This window comes from Epinephelus moara, chromosome 1, assembly GCF_006386435.1.
Source record: "Epinephelus moara isolate mb chromosome 1, YSFRI_EMoa_1.0, whole genome shotgun sequence".
Classification (NCBI taxonomy): domain Eukaryota; kingdom Metazoa; phylum Chordata; class Actinopteri; order Perciformes; family Serranidae; genus Epinephelus; species Epinephelus moara.
Genome location: NC_065506.1, coordinates 37,105,141 through 37,128,679, shown reverse-complemented (window position 1 = coordinate 37,128,679; position 23,539 = coordinate 37,105,141). Strand labels below are relative to the sequence as shown.

Sequence of the window (23,539 nt, the reverse complement as noted above, 5' to 3'; positions counted from 1 at the left end):
GAACCACTTAAAAATATATTGAAGAGCAAAGTGATTACAGAGACGGAAAAAAGATATTATAGCCTACCATAACAAGAGTCACACCAAACATAATGTAACCTGTTGAACTGGTACAACAAGGAAATAGGATTCATAGAAGTTTCATTTTTCTTCTTGTTATTTTTTTTTAATTCTTTTAGAGCAGTGTCTAGGCCCCTTGTCACATTTCTGGTGTGTATGAGTTGATAAAAAATACCACTAATGAGAGACTTGATCTCTAAACTTCTCACATGGTTTAAAATAAAATCATTCAATATTGCACAAAAAGTAATAATTACAAAAAAAGTCAATAAAATGAATAGTCTGCAGATTTGTGCAGGATATTTTTTTATTTTATTTTATTTTATCTATATATGGGGGAGATCTACTTTTTTCCACCAATGATTTTTTATTACAGCTCTGATAAAAGAAAAAGAAATGCAGATTAACAGTCAATACTATTTTATTTATTTATTTATTTAACGATTATTTAATCAGGAAAAAAAACTCTTGACATTAGTAAATCTCTTTTTCCAGAGTGTCCCTTACCAAGACAGGCAGCAACATAAAGTTACAGACAGACAACATAGCACAAAAAAACAAACAAAATAAAAATACACAGCTCTAACACAAGCAAAATAAAACACCTAATGAGATCACTACAAGTACTAGCTGCTAAATACACTTTATATGTGTTCTGTAAAGAGGGCTGGTAAAGAGACTTCTTTTGGAACGCCCTGTATCTTTTTCGCGATAACCTATTTTGACCCTTCTCGGCTACCGTCGCCAGAACGGTCAGCCACTTCCCAAATAACAACATCGGTGGTGGCTGCTGCTCGCTGAGCTTCTCGCTTCAGTGAAATTTATCAACGTATCGGTCGGCGAACACCGGCTCCTTTCACAGTTAATCAAATGACAGTACAGTGAGGAAGCGAGTCTCAATCTTTAACAGGTTTATGCTGCAAAATGGACTTTCTGCTCCAGGTGAAAATAGGCGCTCTGATCGGTCTGTTGCTCCTAACTCTTCTTTTTGGATTTATCCCTGCTCGAGTCAAATGGTTCAGAGACACAAACGGCACAGGTTGGTAAATATTATAACATACCTAGCTAACGTTAGCATTTGTGTTCTATATATCACTGTTATATGCATATTTTAAAGAAGAGGGGACGTTAAAATCGCCTCCAATCTATGATAAACAATGTGGATCATGGCGAACAAATTCACTGTTTTACCTTCATTGGATGACTTGTTGCTTATTACACTTATGCCGAACTACAAAGGGAAAGTGACTGATTAATTCCCAGCTTTAATTACTGATATTCGGTGTGAAACCGTTTGCAGACAATCAAATCAACATTAAATTGCCTGAAGGTTTAATGGAGTTTGTTGCAGTGGTCCCGCCGAAGACGAGCGGAAGTTACAGGATCTCAGATAGCGGCTTCAGCAGCCGTCTGTCTCAATGAATCACATGTTTTAGCTGTAGATAGTGTTGTTAAGGCAATTAACGACTGTGATTTAAAAGCCGTTAATGGAGCCATTACAGAGGGTGTGGTGGGTTTTAATCACTGATAATAATTCAAACAGTCATCATTCTGTGCAAAAAAAATGTTTTAATGTTTCTTTTGGTAGACTATTTGCATATGTGATGATCTAACATTGATTACTTATTACCGCCCCATTACATTGTCATTATTATTTATGCAAACCTAAATGTGTAGCCTAAGTTCAGTAATCCCCCTTATCCCTCTTGGAGTCACCTGACAGGGATGGAGCCCCAAAGACTTGTTGGCATGTGGTCACATGGTCACATTTAGTATGTAAAACAGTCAGAACAAGGATGTGTGTGTGAAGGACTTTCTTAAACGGAAGTGAAAGTATCCCTTTGTGTGTGTTAGTGTTCTGCTGAGTCATTTAGACGCCTATGCTTTCATACTCATGATGTAGCACATGATCCTTCAGCAGTTAGTTTAACCTTGGAAGGATGGCAGTGACTTCATCCATGTCTGAGATGTACCACTAATCACTTATAGGCCAATTTAGTAATAATGGTTTGTATTTTTGGTTGTAGATAGTAGAAGCTAAATAAAATGTAAAATGGCCCATTACTTCACAGAGAGACTCCTGATTTATAAATAGATTTTCTTCTGAGAAATGCAAGAAAGCAGAGAAAAACATAACTGAGGCTGACACCATTGTGTGTAAGTTCATGTTGAGACATAAGAGATGTTTTGTCTTTCCATTTGCAGAAACCCATCGCACAGTCCTGAGTCTGATCAGCTGTTTTGCTGGAGGCGTTTTCTTGGCAGCATGTCTGCTCGACATCATTCCAGATTATCTGTCAGACATCAACGCCGCGCTGGATTCTCAGAAGGTGGAGGTATGTCCAAGTCTGGACTGGACTAAAAATGTTGTTGCCATTAGTCACCTTATATTTGAAGTAATTAAGATACTATGAAGTCATATGTCAGCATATTAATGAAAATATGATATTAAAGAATGCTTAAAAGCTTTATTACAGTAACCAAACAGAAATCTTTTTCTCATACCTCACAGGATTTGAATCTTAAATGCAACTTATTTGCTTTGCCACTGTCTCTAAAATGCATGGGCACACACGAGTAAACACACCAAAGTATGTGCAGCGTTGTCTGGTTCCAGTTCTGACTGTAACAGCATAATTTAATTATCACTAGTGCAACAAACATATAAAATATTTAAAAGAAAAATGGTTTTAAAGCCCTGACCAAGACCTGCAGTGGTCGAAATATTGGCTCTTTTAATGATTTAGCCACTACAATAAAGGCTTTTTAATATTTCCTTCCTCATTTTTCTATATTTTTTCAGCATGCCTGGATGGCCCTCCAGTCATTCATAAAAAAACATAATTATTTTTGGTGTTATTGCTGTTTGCTGTCCCTATTTTTTTTATATATATTAAAAAGTGGTCTCTCAAAATGGGAGCCAATGGGAACTGTTACTGTTGAGCCCTGTATTTATTGTATTTTTTTCTAATCTATTAATCATTTAGTATGTAAAATGTAAGAAAGTAGTAAAAAATGCACATCTTAATTTCTTAGAGCCCAAGTTGACCCCTTCAGATGATTCATTTTGTATAACCAGTAGTCCAAAATCCCAAAGTGTTCAATTCACAATTATAGAAAACTGATAAAAAAACAAAGCAACACATTTGAGGACCTGGAACCAGTTCAGTGTTTTTACTTGATTATCAAAAAAAAGCCAGACACCGGCAGACACTACAAAAACTTTGCAGTAACTGTATTCTTCAAAAATAAAACAGATTACAGTACAGTATGCACAGGATCAGTCATCAAAGAGGGGATGTCTAAAAATGTTACATCTAAAGCAAGTGCAGTAACTGTTTACAATCTCTGTGTCCTAATTCTTGACTTTCTTTTGGTGTTGGTCTCGAACAGAGCAATTTCCCCCTCCCAGAATTCATCATGGCTGCCGGCTTCTTCACCGTCCTCATACTGGAAAGGCTTGTCCTGAACTGTCGGGAGAGGGCAGGGTCTCACGAGGAGAGGGCACCCCTCATACAGGACAACAGAAATGGGCACGGGCATGGACACGGCCATGGAACAAGCCCTGATCTGGAGAGCAGCAGCCACCATGTCCATGTTGACTTTCAGGCTCATTCCCCCTTTCGCTCCTTCATGCTCTTCCTCTCCCTCTCACTCCACTCGGTGTTCGAGGGTCTTGCTATCGGCCTGCAGAGCACTGACTCAAAGGTAAGAGGAGATTTTGCTTTGTGCATCAAAACTACTTTTGAAGTATTTTAAATCCAGCATTGTTGATATCCATATTTTCTCAGAAAAGTGCTGCACAAATAAAGTTGGAATCATATTCACAGCGCTCTCATGTTGCCAGAAGAAAGCAGCGTTTCAGTTTATAGCTTCAGGACGCTTTGACAGGAAAGGAATCTCACTGTCATGAGAGTCAGATCAGTGTCTTCTGGTCACAAGACAGCCTGCAGTCCGAGAAAACTATCAGTGTTCCCTCAGGACTTTTCATCTACATGTAATTGTGTTATGTGTGTGTTCAGCTGGAAAACGTCTCTATTTAGACTGCGAGTGGATTGGTTGAATATAAAACACTAAAACAAGGGGTCAAAGAACAGTAATATAGGTTAGAACAATCAAACAATAAACTATGAATGAGACATAATAAAGCAGACATCACTCAGATAAAACAAGTTGCAACCAAATTGCATATCTCTTTTAAAACATGGGAAGGAGGCAATGAGTAATGAAAGAAAAAACGATCAAAAAATTTACCAAGACATTAGAAAAAGAGAAAATTACAAACAAGAAAATTTGTAAAAAAAAAAAAAAGAAAAAAAGAAAAGAAAAGAAAGGAAGAAAGTTAAAAACAAACAATTAAGGAAAAGACCAGGAAAGAGTGCTTAAAAATTTGAATAATTCTGGAAAATAACATTAAAATGTAATAATAATATAATAATTTAGAGTATAGTTTTCCCTAGCTTTTTCCCCCATAGTTTTTAAAAATAATTTTATTTGATTTATTTATTTAAAATATTTATTTATTTATTTTATTTTAGTTATTTATTTTTGCAGTTTCTTGGACATTTCTTACCAAGTTGCTTAGACACAGTTATCATGCTATAAACAGCATAGCAAAAATCTTCACATCTATATTATATTGTAGAATATATTGTCATATTGCCCTGTCCTATTTAACACAGCCTTTATATTCAAAAACATTAACATTTGATATTTGGATTGTGGCGTGATGCGGGCACTATGCTGGGTTGCTGTGGTGAAGAGGGAGCTGAGCTGGAAGGCGAAGCTTTCAATTTATTGGTCCATCTACGTCCCAACCCTCACCTATGGTCATGAGCTCTGGGTAGTGGCGGAAAGAATTAGATCGCAGATACAAGCGGCCAAAATGAGTTTCCTCTGTTGGGTGGCTGGGCTCAGCCTTAGAGATAGGGTGAGGAGCTCAAACATCTGGAGGGAGCTTGGAATAGAGCCGCTGCTCTATCACATCAAAAGGAGTAGCTGAGGTGGTTCGGGCATATGATCAGGATGCCTCCAGGGCGCCTCCCATTAGATGTGTTCTGGGCACGTCCCAGCCTTCTGCCCTCATGACCCGGCCCCAGATAAGTGGATGAAAATGGATGACTGGATGGATTATTTGTGTTTATATAGAAGCTATTGAAGGAGGCAGAAATAACCATAACACCTCTTTGTCTTCTCCAGGTATTAGAGATCTGCATCGCCATACTTGTCCACAAGAGCATCATAGTGTTCAGCCTGTCGGTGAAGTTGGTCCAGAGCGCAGTTGCTCCACTGTGGGTGGCTGCTTACATCGGAGTGTTCGCCGTGATGTCGCCTATAGGCATCGCCATCGGCATCAGTGTGATGGAGGCTCAGCTGGAAGCTGGAGCGCTGGTCCAGGCCATCCTGGAGGGGCTTGCTGCAGGGACGTTTATCTACATCACCTTCCTGGAGATCCTCCCACACGAGCTCAACTCTCCCGGGAAGCAGCTTCTCAAGGTGCTCTTCATTCTGCTGGGCTTCAGCATCATGGCATCTCTGACGTTTATGGGCTGAGGCCGGTCGTCGTTTGTGACCTGGATGCTTTGTGGCAACTACCGCAGCTCACTAAGACTTGACTTTGTACAGAAAGACAATCTTTATCAGAAAAGAAGAAGGTTTAACTCTGGAGTTTTTAATGTCAAAGGGAGCATGACAACGTTTTATTATGCTTCATATACTTTTAAAAAAGGAGGAGTTTGGATGATTTATGTATATGCCATTTCTTTTTAAGAGGATTTTATGTAAACAGGTACCATTTACTGCAATGCTAACTTTGGAGAATCACAGGGGAAAGAAGTGTCTTATCACTGAGTCCCCTCATTATCACTGAATGATGTTTTGAAACATGCTCTGGACCTGCAGAAAAAACAAACCAGAGCCACTGACCTTTGACACTATTGAGGAAACCACTGGAAACAAAGGGCCATGTTGTGTGTATATGATACCCTTTAAGCATGCCAGTATATCAGTAACTCCACATCTTTCATGTTTACATTTTATCTGAAGTCAAATGGGAAGCTTCTCTTTCCAAAAAGCACTCTTTGTGCCTTTTGTTGAAGTACTTTATACGGTACCTTCTTTACTACAGGCTCAGCTGCATGGCTGGCATATTTGAATTGTTATTCTTGGTGTTTATTCACTGGCATTTTAGTGCAATGCTTTAAGATGTAGTTTCCAGAATTAGGCTGCTTTTATTTCTCATTATAAACTAGAATATCAACATTTCGTTCATTTGTCCAGTAAATTAGTGTAAATGTAAACTGACTTCCTGATGCCTTGAGAAGCTGCATGCTAAAACAAAGAATGGCAATGACGGGAAAAAATGTGTTTACATGCACGCTAATATTTCACTGTTATTCTGAACATGACAGAATTCAGAATATGGTATGGATCATGTAAACAGCATATTCTGTTTGGATGTTTCGAAATACGCCTATTTCTGAATGAAGCATTTTCCAATTAAGACTTGTATAAGACATGTAATGTGTGTCTCAGTTGGGGTTTTTACCGCAATTTGCAACACACAGCCTCTTGCCTGTTTATGGTCAGCTCTGTGTGTTTTCATGGATACGGTGAGCACAAATCAAAAGTTTGCAGGGCTAGGGTAGAGATGCATGCCCACATTTCAGGTCAGAAGAAGAAACACTCCTACTTTTAAATATTATGAAAGTCTTTGATATGAACAGTTTTTTTATATGCACAAATATTGCAACACCTAACTTTTCAAGAAGGTGGTTGGTGGAATGAAAGAGGGAGGCTGTGTTCACACGGTCAACCAGTGGAAAGATGCAAAATAGGACGAGCGACTCTAGCGCTTCCATTTTTTTTCATATTTTGATGTGATAAACAGCATGTTAGTGCCGTAGACCCTAAAACTGATCGGCGTAGCCTCTATAGCGACACCGAGGGTTGAAATTAGCTCCAGCCACCTGTCAAATGCTGGTAAAATAGGCAAGTCGCTGTGGCTGGTAGGAGTGTGGAATCCACCAGCCACAGTGGTAGGTGGAACAAAAAGTTAATTTCAAACCCTGCCGTCACCCATTAGTCTGTGGACTCCTTTGAGGCTTCAAGGTTTGGCACTTAGGCTGTCGCCATCTTGTTTTTTTTGGAGCCAGAAGTGACCATATTTGGGCAAGAGGCTGGCACTGTGGAGGAGCAAGGGATGGATCTGACTGAGAGGCTGAGGACTCTAGAGGCAGACAGCCTGTCAGTCAAAGCAGCCCGTCCTTAATTATGTGTAACTCTAAGCCTTGATAAAATATAAACGCGTGAGTTATTAAAAAACATACACTCCCTGTACAGTTGTCATGAATGTTGAAATTTGCTATAGAGACCAAAACCTTTTTCTGTACCAGAGGTTGCCGCTTGGTTATGGCACGTTAATCGAAATATGCACGGCTGCATGTAAACGAGAATATTAGTGGAATATTCATTTTCATTAGCCATGTAACAGCTCAGTAGCAATACTGTGTTTTTCAGAATAAGGGCAAAAAAACTGAATATTTTGTGCATGTAAACATAGTCAGTGATTATCTTCACAAATGGGAATTTGAATTAAACATGGCTTTAAAATGGCTTTAAACAACCAACTGTTAAAACAAGCTGATCACTGTTGTTTACATGATGTTGACCTTTGTTCCAGTTTGTTCTGTTCTGACACTTTGTCTGTACTGCTTCTTTGAAACACTTTCTCCATGTGTAATGCTTTTATTTCTCAGTTTTGATTTCAGACGATACAGAAGCTTTTAATATCAGCACAAAGAGAGGTACAAGATAGAAATCAAACCAAGCAGGAAACCACAGTACGGCACATTGGGTACATTAATTCAGTCTTAAGCTATGGTGCAGGCCGAGAGCCAAAACTTGTATTGTACATTGTCCACACGTGTTATATATGTAGAGTAAACAAAGCAGGTGTAAACTGAGGAATAAGTAAAAACAGTACAATTCAAACAGTATAGCAGGCAGTTAAAAAGGTCCAGTATCTGTGCTTTCAGCCTGCTTACACTCCAAGTGAACCAGTATATTGAGTCTATGTATGAAGTCATAGTTGTAAACGGTGTCTTGTTCAGTTAGAAGTCAGTCATGTGAAGATCAGATTGTTTCCTCATCACAGCAAATAGGAGGAAGTTGGAAGGTGTGAGTTGGTTGTCAAGAAAAACTTGTGCATGTCAGCAACAACAGTTTTGCCAGTGCCACTTCATCATATTTTGGGCAGATGTGGAAATTATCAACTTTTTTTTTGTTAAAAGTCTGACTAAGACTAATGCAACTGATAACTGTTCCCAAAAGGAATGCCACAGCTTTCACTCCAGTGTTGTTAATGCATATTTTTGTTTTTGTTTGTTGTCAGAATACCACCTGGTGCATTATAATGTGTAAAAAATAATTTGTTCATACGCTACACAAACATCAACTGTCTTTTTATATGTAGACCTACATATATTATTTTGTGCCTTATTAATCTCATGGGAGATGACTCTGTTGTTTGTTGTGTAAACTTGATCAGAGTAAAGATAAAAGAGGAATTTTCTGCGTGCTTGTTTGTGTTGTGCAAAAGTTGATTCTGCTTGATGGGGCTGTTCTTTAAATACAACTTCAGTTTTTACTCTAATTACTCTCTCTTTAACAATATATACATATTCAAAGTATTTTAAACCAACATTTCCTGTATAATAACACACAATATAATCATTGGTGTCTATACAATATTAGATCATATAATTTACATGTTAAAACTATTACATCGATTCACTTAATTGCAGGTTATTTGTGTCTCAAAATAGCATGGTTAACTGCACTTAAGTTATTTTCACATATCTGTTATATATAGCACACTATGTTTAATACTATGTCAGAAAAATCACACTTTAGGTACATTAATCATGAATTGAAATGTACTAAATACACTAATATGTTCATAAGGGCAGTGTGTAATCACTGGGGATGAAATGTGTGATCAACCTTTATGTGTTGGTGCCAGTGAACCTGTTGTCAGTGCACCATTTAAATTCATATTTAACAGATTTTACTTCCCTTACTCCACTTTCAAACCAAAATTTAAACTGAATTACAGTATTAACCCGCTGCTGAGTGTTTCTGATGAGGGTTTGTGGGGGCTTTGCTTTCATGTGGCAGCAGATGGCTGAAGCCACTAGGTGGGAGTGTTGATAGTCAGATTAATCGTCTGTCTCAATAAGGACAGTATTTCACAGAGGAAAGATTGGAGGGGGGGCGGCACGGTGGTGTGGTGGTCAGCATTGTCGCCTCACAGCAAGAGGGTTGCCGGTTCGATCCCGGGTGTGGGAGCCCCTCTGCGCGGAGCCTGCATGCTCTCCCCGTGTCAGCGTGGGCTCTCTCCGGGCACTCCGGCTTCCTCCCACAGTCCAAAGACATGCAGATTGGGGACTAGGTTAATTGATAACTCTAAATTGCCCGTAGGTGTGAATGTGAGCGTGAATGGTTGTTTGTCTCTATGTGTCAGCCCTGTGATAGTCTGGCGACCTGTCCAGGGTGTACCCTGCCTCTCGCCCAATGTCAGCTGGGATAGGCTCCAGCCCCCCTCGCGACCCTCAAGAGGATGAAGTGGTTAGAAGATGAATGAATGAAGATTGGAGGACTAGAGTAATATTTTTAGTGACATATTACAGTTCACAATAACTTTTCAACCCTCACTTAATTTCTTCTTTTACGGGGAAATTAATTGATCATTGATTAATGATTCTTTTTCTTTCAATGTAAAACATTCTTCTGATTTTAAAGGGACAGTTCACCCAAAAATCAAAAAGACATAAATTTACTCTCACTTGTAGTGCTATTTATCAATCTAGATTGTTTTGTTGTGAGTTGCTGAGTGTTGGAGATAGAGATGTCTTCCTTCTGTCTGATATAATGGAACTAGATGGCACTAGATGGCTTGTGGTGCTCAAAGTGTCAAAAAAAATACATTTGAACAACTTAACAGCAATGTCTCCTTTTAGAAATCATGACCCAGTTACTCAAGATGATCCACAGACCTTGTTGTGAGCTGTTCAATGTACAGTAGGAATTTTTTTCTCTTCGCCATACTACACCCACCAACCATATCACCACGCAGAAAGAAGCGTGCATTGACTGCCAGCTCACCTAGCACTATTGAGTTAGTCTGAAAAATGTCACATGGGACCGAGGGCCCATTTCTCTGACAGCCCGTTATCCCCAAGACAAACACCCATTGCTCTGAAGTCCTGTTTCTGTGAAAATACACACTCCCTGCAGTTAGTTTCAGTCTCCCAGTAACGTTTGAGCAAACAGTCCCAGGCGTTTTTCAGCTGTGTTTTTTCCGCCCTTTCGTGGTGTTTTTCACTGGCATTAAAGCTATAGTGCGTAACTTCTGTCGCCTCCCAGCGGATAATGCGTTATTACAACTAATAAGCCAGCGGCACTTCCATGTACACAGAGTAACACTCGCCAGTCGCCACACACCGTACACAGAGTAACACTTGCCTTTGTGGTAGGATCCACTTCTGAACTGTGTCTCGGCCACTTCTCCACCATGTTGCTTTCTCTTTCTACCTGCGCTCTACCTCTCCGCTCTTCCTCCCCCTCCCTTCTTGTTGTGAGGAAGCATTTCCTGTGTGCCAGCGCGGGAATGTCGCCGGTTGACACGCACACTAAAATGATATATATTGAAAAATACCGCGAGATGGTAGAGGAGCCAATCGGCTTAATCAGCATTGTGTCATCTCCTCTAGTAGTGGCTTGGGTGAAACGGACATTTACGGACCTGTAGAAGTTACGCACTATAGCTTTAAGCCATCAATATTGGATATTTTACCATCCCTTTGCAGCATTTCTTAGCCACATTTGAGCCATCAATCCCAGGTGGTTTTACCAACCTTTTGCAGGTTTTTCCAGTACTGTTTGAGTCACCAAACCCAGGTGTATTTCATTGAACAGTCCCTGCTTTTCCAGCAACTTTGTGCCACCAAACTTGTGTGTTTGAACCCAAAACATTACCATAACCAGGTGCTTTTTTTGTGCCCAAACCTAACCACACATTTACCACATTGGTGTTGACAAATGCAAGGTATTTGTGGTTTGATGAAATGTACAATGCAAACTTTTTTTCTGGCAATTGGGCTGTCTAACTGCAGGGAGTGCGTATTTTCAGAGTGATGGGACTCTGGAGCTATGGGTGTTTGTTTTTGGGATAACCAGCTGTCGGAGAAATGCGCTTTCAGTCCAGTGGAACATTTTTCGAACTAATGGGGCTTCAGAATTTTGGGCTTACTGAACAATGAGCAGTCCCTGAGGGGGACGCCATTAATGTTTACTTCTGGTGCTGTCACAAGCACGAGCTGCTCATCCATGAGTAGATGCATACTTCCTTCTGCACGGTGATACAGTTGGCGAGCAGTTGGGTATTTGAGTTTTTCAAATGTATTTTTTTGGCGCTTTTAGCGCCACAAGCCGAATCTATCTAGTTCCATTATATCTAAGAGAAGGCATACATCTCTGCAACTCACACCAAAACAACCTAGACTGATAAATAGCACTACAGGAAAGAGGAAAAATTTATATTTTTGATTTAGGGGCGAAGTCCTTACTGTCTTCAGACTTCAGACTTTAGAAAGTCTGACACTAGTGGAAAAACTCAACAGAACTGTTGCAATAATTAAGTTATTTAATTTTTATTTAAATAGTGGTTTAGATTTGTAAATCTTTCTCTATTTCAATGCTGAGTGCTTATCAGTCATCTGATGAATAAACCATGTATACTGCACTGATCATTTTTGTATTCATACAGGCCTATTTGTTGGCTTGCAGGGTGACATAACTGGCAGAAATTCCTTCACATCAAAGACCTTAACTGTATACCAGAGGCTTGTATGGCCATGTCTGATGTGATACATGGAGGCATTGTTAACCCCTGTTTGTGTTTGCAAGGGAATAGGAGGTCATTCATGAGCGTTCACTAATGAGAGGTGCTGCTGGAGGAACAATAGCAGCGTACAGTAAGTCTGCCAGCTCTGGATGACAGAGGCCTCAGTGTGTGGAGGAGGGCGACCCAGCAGAGCCTCCAGCTCCAGTGTGGGACGGACATTTCCTCTGTTCACCCACAGCTCATTAACCTCTTCTATCAGCTCAGTGATGGCACTCAACTGTGTTCTCCCCTTTTGCTCCCTCAGACATGATGCAGATTACGTCCTATGAGACTACATGAGCTCTGCTTTTTCATGGCGCACAATGTCAAGAGGGAAGAGAAAAGTATGCGAGCCACGACTGGTCATTAAAAACTTTTCAGTTACATAAATAATGCAGCACTCTGTGGAAGACTTTTTAAAGGATAAAACAGCATGTCCTGCTGTGTCACTACTTTTAGATAAACCTTGATGATTCAGAATCATCACTGACATCTTGATACATAAAAAGGAAAAGAGAGTATACGCATAAATACATGAATAAAAATAAGTTTCTTACAAGTCTTATGGCTGCATGTGTTCCTGTAATGTTGTCCTTTTTCCCTCTCCTGTTGCCCTGCCCAGGTGTGCTGCATGGCCTAACAAGGTGCACCTGGCCAGGGGAAGAGATGTTTAAGCGCTCCTGCACGGTTGCAGGAGAGAGGCCTGTGGTGTGGGGACTGCTGGCCTTACTGCCTCTGAGACTGGGATTTTATTGACTTGTTTGCATGTCTTATGCTGATAAACCCATTAGGGGTGGCTGTGGCTCAGAGGTAAAGCAGGTTGTCCTCTAATGAGAAGATCAGTGGCTCGATCCCCAGCTCCTCCAATCTGCATGCCGATGCATCCATGGGATGAGTAGCAAGTGGCACCATGCACAGTAGCCTCGGCCACTAGTGTGTGAATGGGTGAATGTGACATAGCATAAAAGCACTACAGGTGGTTGGATGATTAAAAAGGCATTATACAAGTGCAGTCTATTTACCATTAATTTAAATGTTTCAAAGGTGTCTCCTGTGGTTGATTTGGGTCAATGGTGAAGTGTTGTTTGCCCCATAGGGCCGCCTAAGGGAGGTGTGTAATACTTACCAAAATGTAATGACAAACAAGAATGATCAATATAAGATTGTGAAATGTCAAAATCTAAATTAATCAAAAGCACAGTATGGAAATAGATCTATATAGGTAAAGGCAAAGTAAAATTAATCAACAAGTAGGCTACAACACAGAACATGTGAATGAACCTTGAAAGTTGACAACCGTTCTAGCAGCTTCACAAAGCACAGTGGTTCTCTGAGCTACATGCTAACATGCTTACAATTAATGCTAAATTGCCAGTGTTTATCAGATAATGTTTACCATGTTCACATCTTGGTTTAGCCTTTTATCATGTTAACATTTGTTATTAGCAAGCTACTAAACACGAAGTAAAGCTGAGGTTGATGGGAATGAGATTGATTGAAAAAATTACGTTTTTCCCCTGATGATGGCGCTAGACGAAAATTAGGGGGCCGCCAAAGTTGTTACAATTCATGTTGAGGTGGACATGAATTTCTGTACCAAATTTCATGGCAAACTATCCATTAGTTGTTGAGACATTTCACTTAAAACCAAACGTGAATCTTCTGGTGACATTGGGGGAAAAGTCGGGGGATCACAAAAGTCAGAAGGAGTCATCCTCATCCTCAGTTCACCTAAGATTTTATAGACTATCTCAGTTTGGAGGTAGAAGACCAACTGGCCAACTATCACGCCATTGGCATGGCTCAGCCAGGTCTCACTCCCACTGACACCATTCAGTCAATGGTCCTTCGAGTCAGATATGGACGCACAATGCACCCTTTAGCGTCTGTATGAGGCAGACCAGGCTATACCTAGTATAAAGAGCGAATAAGACAACTTAGTGGAGGGGAGGATGAAGCACATGGCTTTGAGGCAGCTGTGGCTCAATGTCCCTGGGCAAGATACTGAGGCAACTGGTGTTTGTGTTTCACATGAAACTTAAAGTCAACGTTATGGCTAAAAATGTACATCTCTGCAAGTAAAGCAAAAATGACATCAAAATTCTTCACTCCAATAACTAACAAAGAGGGAGGTAATGATGCACTAATGTCCAAAAATGAAAAGCAAACTTGATTTGATTCTCCATCACTGTAATTAATGAGTAAAAGAGACGCATGCTGTCTGATGTTGTGCAATCATGGATGAGTAATCTATAATCTGGGTCCCAAAACAAAGCGTTCCCTCTGATGAGGATTTCAAAGAATGTGCAGAGAGGAATGTGTGATGTGAACGTGTGATTGTTTCACAGGTGGTCGTCTCTCTCATATGACATTTCCACAAGCACAACAGTATCAAGCTCTAATCCCACCTTTCATGTCACATGTGGTGGGTTAACTTCCAGTATGAACAGATGACAGGAGCGATGTGTTAGAGACGACAGTGAGAAAAAGAAATTCTCTCATTTCATACAACATGATGTTTCGGAGGTAAATACCTAACCCACCTAACCATGAATAAGAAACACAAAAATCATGATAATTACAAATCTTCTTGTAGTTTTTTTCTAATTTTGTTGTGTTTTCAGAAATGTCATTGCATTTTCTTTTGCTTTCTGTTTTGCTCATTTGTTTAAAATATTGGCGCAGCCCAGTTGCCAGAGCAAAATGTTGGCACTGTATGTTTCTTCAAACCACAGATATGTTCAGCCTGGTCTCATTTTTACATTTACTGGTCTCAGGACCACCGTACAACCAGTGATGGTCCTCACCGACACACCTCTCCTCCTCCATCCCAGCTCCCCCTTCATTTCACAGTTTGCATGGTATAGATTAGCCACTCATTGTAATCCACTGTGTCATTTTAATCCTACTTTGAGTGACGTTTTCAATAACTCCTCCCCTCCTGATCCTCTGTCCTCTTGTTGTCTCCTCTGCCACTCCGTCTACTCCTCTCACCCCGTCTGCTTAAAGGTAAGTCTGCTCTGCTCTTTAGTCTAAATAAGCCTCAGATAGATCAGGAAATAAAGATGAATGATGAGCACTGTCAGTATTATACACTGTTTAGTCTGATTATTAAAAGATAGTTGATAAACAATAGTTGTATTCATTGGATATTGAATGACCTTTGATAACCAGTTTACTCTAATATATGAATGTGTCATAAAGTGTCTAAAATCAGTGTCTATACATTATATGTTTTGTTTATTGCACTGTTTGATGTACCTGTTGAAAGTCTTAACCCCCTCAATGGTGGATTAACACGGTCACATATTTTGCTGTAGAGGAGCTTCAGAGTCATGATTCATGGTTAAAAGACTTTAAATTAACTAACATCAACATCAGTATTTGGCTTTCTGCCACACAAAATTATTTTTTGTGCCAAATATGTTTTTTAAAATGTTGAATTTTTTTTTTTTTAACTTTCAGTGATATACTCAATCAATAACACTGTGTACTTTGTCCAGCAAATGTTTTTAGATAGCAGTTATGAAGAGTACAGCTCGAGTCTGTGCTTCGCATGTATTCAAGTCACAGAAGTAAGCATCTGATTTAAAAAAAAAAAAAAATCAATACCCAGTAACCGTTTAAAAACTCAGAAGGGTTTAAGGAAAAAAAAAAACACTAACTGCTGTACTGAAGATATTTTCAAAATGCTAAAAGTCTACTCAAGCATTTGAGGGCTAAAATATTCAGTTTCTTTATGATAAAGTAGGACCCCTCAAAAACAAGATGACCAATCTCAAAGGCCTGTCCTAAATAAATACATTTGCATACTAGTGACAAAAAAAAAATTAAATAAATGAACAAAGAAATGAAAATAAATAAAAATTTAAAAATTAAATAAGAAATAAATGTATTTTAATTAATTCATTCATAAAAATAAAATAAAAATTAAATAAATCTAAAAATAAATGAAAGTATTATGATGATTATTATTATTATTATATTATCATTTTTATTATATAAGTGTAAGGATAAGTGTTATTTTAATGATTTTAATTTTTAAGCTCTTTTTTTGTACATAAGTTGCACCTCTGTTTCCTAATCACATCAAAAATGGCATCAAGAAATTTTAGATTTGTATCAATTTGCACATATTATCTGTGCAGTATGTTGTTTTGTGTTTTACAAAATCAGTCGCACATTTCAAAAACGGGTCAGAACTCTTTTTTACTGTGCAGCAAGCAGATGAGTTTGAGCTGAGTTTGAGTTTATTAACATTCATACTCACAGTTAACAATGAAATAGATGCAGAATTTACATTTTTTTTATAAAGTAGAGCTATATCTTTACATGATTATACATACTAAAAAATTATATATAAAAAAACATGTACACACATGCACCAATACATCATACACTTACATACAACCAAGCATAAATGCAGTAAAAAAAAACAACAATATACAACACTGCAATAATATGCAACAGAAGAACCCCCAAAAACCTGAGCTATCTATCTTTTGTTTTATTCAGTTCTGTATTGTACAGTCTGACTGCTGTGGGCAGGGTTGCTGCGCTCCAACTCTTTGTTCTGCACTGGATGGTTAAAGACTCAATCAGATGTTTAACTATATTTTAGGCTTTTCCAAATACCATCAGGCATTTATTTTGGAGAAATTGAATGCTTAGCTCCGTGATTCAAATAAAATGGCAACACATGAGGAACAAATTCAGACTAGATTGGGTAATTCAGTTTTATGGGAGAGTGGTGGTGCTGCTCTGTTGCTGTATTGTTTTGGGGTCTTATGTAAGAGGATGTCTGCTCCACTGACGACTAAAGAAACCACTCTTCACGTTCAGTAGCTGCACATCACTGAACCAAAAGAAACCATATTTTCTACCCCCAATTATGCAGATTTCATAATTCACCAATAACTGTAACCAGTAACTATGTCTTCTTCTTAACAAAGTCTGACATGAACAAACTACATGTCTGGACGACTGTGAAAGAAAAGTTTGATGTGTTCAAGTTCTGTTTGTGCCAACTCTCCTTTGTTCACAGTGTGTAGTGAAGCTGCTGTGAGACGCTGCAACCATGGCTGCTGTAAGTTTACTTTGCAACAAATTAAGAGAGAAAAAGAGCACTTGAGCGTCACTTTGTCTCCGTTTGAGCCACTTTGTCAGAGTGTGGCCTCACCTCAGTGGTTGGTCCTGGGTTACAAGCACCAGGTCTTTGCAGTTTGACTGTCAGCGCATGATGCTGCTTAATGCTGTTATTGTGCCGGTAGATGCTGGCTCTGGGATGGACGCTTAAGCTGTTTTTAAGAAGTGGCTTTAGAAGTCCCTTCTGTAATCATGTGAAGCAGATTAAGCAGCCGTCCACTGGTGTGCATCGTTTGGGGTCTGTTCCAGATTGGGTTGTTAGTTCATAACGTAAAAGTCATTGTAATAAGCTGCCAGTGAAGTACTCAAGCAGTAAAGCGTGAAACAGTGATGTAAAAAACAAACTTAAAGGAGGATTTCAGCTAAATTGGTTTGGTGGTTTATTTCTCAAGAGGAAAATCTGATGATTGATAATAACCTGCATACACTGATATGATGTTTTACATTGTAAAAGCTTTTCTTATTTATCCAGACTGGATGTTTCCGCATGGTGTCAGAGGAGGAGCAGGCCATGAGGTCTAAACTGGAGCATTTGACAGTGAAGGATCATGGGCCAGTGTTTGGGCCATGCCACAAACTGCCTGGACACACTGTGCAAAAGGTAAATACACATATATATGATGAGTTTAACTAAGAATGGTCTGATACTTTTATCCCTGCAGCCTCAACATTTGTCTGATGTGTCCCTGCTCCTGTGATTTTGAAAATGTGTTTCCTCCAGGCGAAGGATGAGCTGACTGAGACGGATGAGAGGCGAGCGTCATCACTGAAGGACCTGCGGGGCATAATGAAGGAGAGAGCAGCAGAGGGAGACGACCTGGCCAAGCTGGTGCTGGAGCGCTTCGGGGACAAACCGGACTCTCTGCTGCTGCGCTTCCTCAGAGCTCGCAAGTTTGAGGTTGTCAGAGCCCACGACCTCATGAAGGGTCAGTCATAGAAAAGACCATCTATTAGTCCATCCTTGATTTCAGTTTCATTTATATTGTAGAGACAAACTGAGGTATCAAAAGTGATATGATTCAGTTTCTACAGACATTTTCCAGTAGCTGCAGTAATTGAGGGTGAGACCTCTTTTGTGCTCCTGGTTTGCATGAATCTTGCCCATCACTGAGACAGGGAGGCATGTGTTCATTAATTGGGGGCTTTGAGATGCTTCTGAGTTTCCCCTGACAAAGCCGTCCTTTGTGTTCCAAATAGGACAGCAAGTTTACTTTACTTGTGAACTCGCAGTGTTCTCCTGGGAACTTCACAGCACATGTGCTGATTGTGTCGGTCTGAGAGGAGACCAGATTATAAAAGAGGCTGGTTTGACATTCCTATGAGAAGACGGACTTGGTTATGACTTGCTTATTGTTCATGTATGTATTTTGGACTTGACATGCTATTGTAAAAGAAAACTCTAACTAAATCTCTGGCTCAAAAATAATCTAGACCAACACTGACAGAAATCACTTGGTCAGGTCCAATAAATAATTTGTTTTAGTTTAGTTTTTTGCTGAGTATTTGGTCATCATAGAGACAGAAGCAAAAGGAAACACACACATTTATGAGTCTATAGAAGCAGAACCTGTGAGTGTGAGAGGGGAATGTGAACTTGTTTCATGGGGTTAATTGCTGCTTGTGAGTAAAAACCCTGAACACACACACATACACACACACACACACACACACACACACACACACACACACAAGCTCTCTGGGTTAATTGCTTTGTTGGTATGAAGAGGCTCAGAGCTGCACTGTAGATGCACAGTCGTGTCATTGTGTTTGGGATGTCAACAACCTGCACTGATCACTGGTACTGTACACAAAAGGTTTGTGAACCATTAGTGGCCAATAAGAGAATGCAGCTGATCTCTCAGTTGTGTGTGTGTGTGTGTGTGTGTGTGTGTTAGGTTATGTGCGCTTCAGGAAGGAGTATCCCGAGCTGTTTGAGAACCTGACCCCAGAGGCAGTCCGCAGCACCATCGAGGCAGGTTACCCTGTGGTTCTGCCCAGCAGGGACAAATATGGCCGCGTCGTGCTGCTCTTCAACATCGAGAACTGGGACCTGGAGGAGATCACGTTTGATGAGGTAGCTGTGAAAAGACTTCAAAGAGCACAACTGCAAGAGGAAATAATTCAAGTGTTTGTTAAGAACGTGTGTGCGTGTGTGTGTGTGTGCGTGTGTGTAACAGATCTTAAGAGCGTACTGTGTGATCCTGGAGAAGCTGCTGGAGAATGAAGAAACCCAGATCAATGGCTTTGTGCTGATTGAGAATTTCAAGGGTTTCACCATGCAGCACGCCTCGGGAATAAAGCCGGCCGAGCTCAAGAAGATGGTGGACATGCTGCAGGTCAGAACTATGGAAGAGTGGTAGGGTCAGACATAAGAAAAAAGTTTTGTTTTTGTTTTTGTTTTGTTTTTTACTTCTGCATCACAAGAATAAAGTTGAAATGTCGTGAATAAGATAGAAATGCCAGACTAGTCAAAATCTTGAGTTCAATTTAGGACCAGATGTTACAATTCCCTATGCACATACTAAAGACTGGGAGTGGGAGTAATAGTGCCATCTGGGGGCCCGAGTGGGAGCCAGAGGGTTAGATGGATAGAAAAGTAAGAAAGAGCTAATACAGATAGAAAAGTAAGGAGCACAGGGAAGGCAGAGCCAAGGAGAGACATCTGTGTGGACTGAAGTCTCCCCCGCCGGATCAGGCCATACACAAAAGTCAAATTGTTGAAAATAAGGCTGAAATGTTGCAAATAAAGTCTACATTTTGAGAATAAGGTCAAAATGTCATTAAGGTCACAATTTTGACAATAAAGTCAAAATGCCCCAAAAAAAAGTACAAATGTTGGAAATTAAGTCGAAATGTCAAAAATAAAGTTGCAACGTCTAAAATAAAGTCAAATATGTTGAAAATAAAGTAAAAATGTTGAGATTAAATGTCAGTAATATCAAACTGTTGATAATGACGTCAAAATGTCAAACTAAAGTCGAAATGTCGAGAATAAAGTCAATAATTTGAGAATAAGGCCAATGTCAAGAATAAAGTCAAAATGTCTAAAACATTTTGCAAATAAGTTAAAATGTCAAGAATAAGGTGTGTATGAATGCAGCCACCTCCTCTAACTTTGTGGGGTTTCAGCACAATCCCTTCACTTATTATCAGACTGTGTTTATGAGCTAAAAGAGAAATAATTTCCTTGTTACTGAAACCAGTTCTGAAGGACAGTTTCACCACTTCATGGCATTTTTTAGAGGCAGCCATATGCACTAACACTGATTGATTTATTGTCAAAAGTCTGACTTTTCAATCTTGAAATGTCAAGTTTATTAACATTTTAACTTCATTTTTGAAATCCAGTAAAAAAAAAAAAATCGCCTTATTCCTAATCTTCATTATTTTTTTCCTTTATGTTTGGCCCTAATACTCCTCCATAGAGAACAGATGCAAGAGGCTGAGAATGTTTTGATGTGCAACTACAAAACTGTTTTTCCAAATCCTTTGTGTGCAGGACTCTTTCCCTGCCCGCTTCAAGGCGGTCCACGTCACCCACCAGCCCTGGTACTTCACCACCACATACAACGTGGTCAAACCCTTTATGAAGAGCAAGCTGCTGGAGAGGGTACAGACAGAGAACTATCAACCCTTTAATCTAAACCACACATCCAGTTTTGTCCAAGTTGCATCAGTCATCCCCTCTGACTTCTCTTCATACCTCCCCTCAGGTCTTCGTCCACGGCGACGAGCTGGACAACTACTTCAAAGATTTCGACGCAGACATCCTGCCGACAGATTTTGATGGGAAAGCCTCTGTCGCAGACTGCCAGGCCATCGCCACCAAGCTTTTTGGCTCTGAAGACACTGCTCTCTGAAACACCAGTCCTCACATCTCAGACCCAAGAGTTATAGTGTCCTTATCCTAGATGCTTCTTTTGTGATCAGATCAGGTCTATTCTGAAGCTAGGTTGATGTTTTTTATTATTATCCAGGCAGTTCCTATGAGCAAAAAGAAGTATCTAGAGTTAGGAGCATGGGATGGTTTGGAAACAACTTAATATATGGTGATATAAATGGAAAGAAAAAGGATGTTTAGATATTACAGAGAGAATAATTGATGGGTAATGTGCACTGATATTCATTGTTACATAACAAGCAGAGGGAAAACAAGAGAGTTGATAATGTGATGATGTTGCTCACATCCAGAGTGACTCAGTTTGGTTTGTTCTTTGCCTTAAAGATGAATTTCACAGCATACAGAGCAGTCTCGTGCCTACGATCCTGTCAGTTGAGTGAGAACAGAAGAGTATCACAGTCTCAGGAGTTTGGGAATATATGAAGAGGGAAAACTGACGATGGATACGCCTGCATTTGATTATTGTTTTAGGAGCAGGAGCCTCCTGATGCAGTGCCATGGAACGAGTCTCAGCAGCCTTGTTTGAGTTGTGACTCTCAGATGCCTCCTGTACCACAAAGATCCACTCTGCAAGTTGCATTGGATTGGGAAATGTTTAAATAAATAGTTGTGTGTGTGTGTGTGTGTGTGTGTGTGTGTGTGTAGTTTTATATAAATTGTCATTTGTTTTCCTGTTATTTTAGCTAACATGACAGGTGTTTCATAAAGATAGATGACCAGTTAAACCAGGCTTACTTGATGAAGTCTGGTTTACTTTAAAACTCTCATGCAACTCGTGCAGTATAATCCAAGTCTCATTTATCCAGTCCAATGCTCAGCACTTCCCAAACAGGCATTTTCACTAAAAAAAACCTTAGCACTGGAGTTTAGCTTCGAAGAGAGCATACACCAACCAGCCACAACATTAAAACCATTGACAAATGAATAACTGATGATCTTGGCTTAGTTGTTCAGAGGTAATCTTATCAGATTTCGCATATTGGATTAAATCGGATCTTGAAAATAGATTGTTCAAAAGTAAAAGGATTCTGAAATTGAATTAGATCACATAACCCAGTCTTGGTTTTTTATCTGGAACAAACAAATAGTATGTGTTGTTCAAAACTTTGTAATAGGATCAGTATTACCTTTGATCCAAAAAATCCTGATCCCACAGAAGGCTGGATTCAGGGTGGTTTTTCGGGAACAAAATGTGAAAAAAAAAACCCTTTAATTTGGTTAAATGTTTAAACACTTACTTAAATTTTGCACTTGATTTGTTTAACAGTTACCGTGATAAAATAGATTTTAAGCTAACTATTAACACAGTGGTTCCCAACTGGTCCATCCACGGGATCCAGGTTTCTCCTTAATCATTAATTCAAGTCCACACAGGTTAATATATTCGACATCATACTTGTGTTCGGTCATGTTGTCCAGCTAGTTTGCCATCTCTGTTAAGTAGCTGTCCGTAATTCACTCACTCTACAGCAGGAAATGACACTTTAAAATAGAGCTTGTGCCGTAAATTCATTGTACTTCAAAAAAAAGTGTGTTTTTTACAAACTTAACACCTAAACCTTTCCGTACAGTGAAGTTTAAACAAAAGGATGTTGTCCCCATACAGAAATCTCCCAAATAGCTGTCAAAATCAAACAAATATTAAGATCTCAAAGATCTCCGTTTTGTTGTATTTGGCAGCACCTATGGCAACAAGTGGTAACTGCAGTGTGTTTGATGGCAGACTGCTTACATCATGATATGGAGTCTCATTTAGAGCACTGGTTGATCCAGTCCAGGGTGATCCAGTCCAGTGCTGCTTTGAAAAAACAGTACAAAAGCGAGATATATTAGCTGATCCTGGACAGCAAAACACAGGATTTTGAAATTAAAATTTTTGAACAAATGGGCCCTTGTTACTGTGCAATGCTCCAATGGGTGTCATTTGGTCGTGGTATTCTCGTGGATGCCACTTGACACACACCACCCACCCAAACACCGTTGCAATCCAAGTACCCCCTCTCATGCCAGTGCCCTCCCTGCAGGACATGCATTCAGAGCAGTAGGATCTGCATTAATCACAGCCCTGTATCATGCGTGATATGTTGTTACATGGGAGTGGAAGAGTTGTATGAGTGAAGACAGATTACAGTACTACACAACACATGTAAACTATCAAATAAAAATTAACACTATCACAAAACATAAAATCGTGATACTTAATGTACTGATATTTTCACACACCCCTACTTTGCTGTGGTTATGTCTGCTACCTAGCAGGAAATGTCTGCTGTTAGCAAACCGGTTTTTTGCTTATGTACCATTATGTAAAGACATTAGTTCCTCCTGCGTAGTTCCTGCTTGGTGCATGTCTACAAACTGTATGACAGTCCTGCCATTGTGAGATGAACGGAAAAAATGCAAAGTGATCTTGATTAACCAGTCATGTGAACAACAAACTGCAGTTCCTTAAAATCAGTCCACAGGCCACGATTGGCCCTTTGCCTGGA

General features: G+C 39.6%; 2 protein-coding genes across 2 annotated transcripts; both read left to right on the top strand.

The window, feature by feature from the left end:
* The first annotated feature begins 812 nt into the window (after positions 1-812).
* slc39a1 (solute carrier family 39 member 1) lies at positions 813-8,627 on the top strand. The gene is made up of 4 exons (XM_050048120.1): positions 813-1,099; positions 2,266-2,396; positions 3,454-3,768; positions 5,260-8,627. Exons 1-4 carry the CDS (start codon positions 985-987, stop codon positions 5,611-5,613), a joined length of 915 nt encoding a protein of 304 aa, XP_049904077.1. The 5' UTR covers positions 813-984; the 3' UTR covers positions 5,614-8,627.
* A 6,310-nt stretch (positions 8,628-14,937) lies between these two features.
* LOC126397860 (retinaldehyde-binding protein 1-like) lies at positions 14,938-21,664 on the top strand. Its single transcript, XM_050056913.1, has 8 exons — positions 14,938-15,013; positions 17,049-17,090; positions 17,622-17,750; positions 17,871-18,075; positions 19,045-19,223; positions 19,327-19,485; positions 20,649-20,759; positions 20,863-21,664. The coding sequence occupies exons 2-8, from the start codon at positions 17,082-17,084 to the stop codon at positions 21,007-21,009; spliced, it is 939 nt and encodes a 312-aa protein (XP_049912870.1). The 5' UTR covers positions 14,938-15,013; positions 17,049-17,081; the 3' UTR covers positions 21,010-21,664.
* Positions 21,665-23,539: the final 1,875 nt, after the last annotated feature.

Bases quoted from the DNA above. Each gene is read 5' to 3' on its own strand.
- slc39a1 (XM_050048120.1), top strand. From the start codon at position 985: ATGGACTTTCTGCTCCAGGTGAAAATAGGCGCTCTGATCGGTCTGTTG. The intron at 1,100-2,265 runs GTTGGTAAATAT...TTCCATTTGCAG, and splicing joins CAGAGACACAAACGGCACAG to AAACCCATCGCACAGTCCTG. The intron at 2,397-3,453 runs GTATGTCCAAGT...GGTCTCGAACAG, and splicing joins TGGATTCTCAGAAGGTGGAG to AGCAATTTCCCCCTCCCAGA.
- LOC126397860 (XM_050056913.1), top strand. The intron at 19,224-19,326 runs GTAGCTGTGAAA...TGTGTGTAACAG, and splicing joins AGGAGATCACGTTTGATGAG to ATCTTAAGAGCGTACTGTGT. The intron at 19,486-20,648 runs GTCAGAACTATG...CTTTGTGTGCAG, and splicing joins AGATGGTGGACATGCTGCAG to GACTCTTTCCCTGCCCGCTT.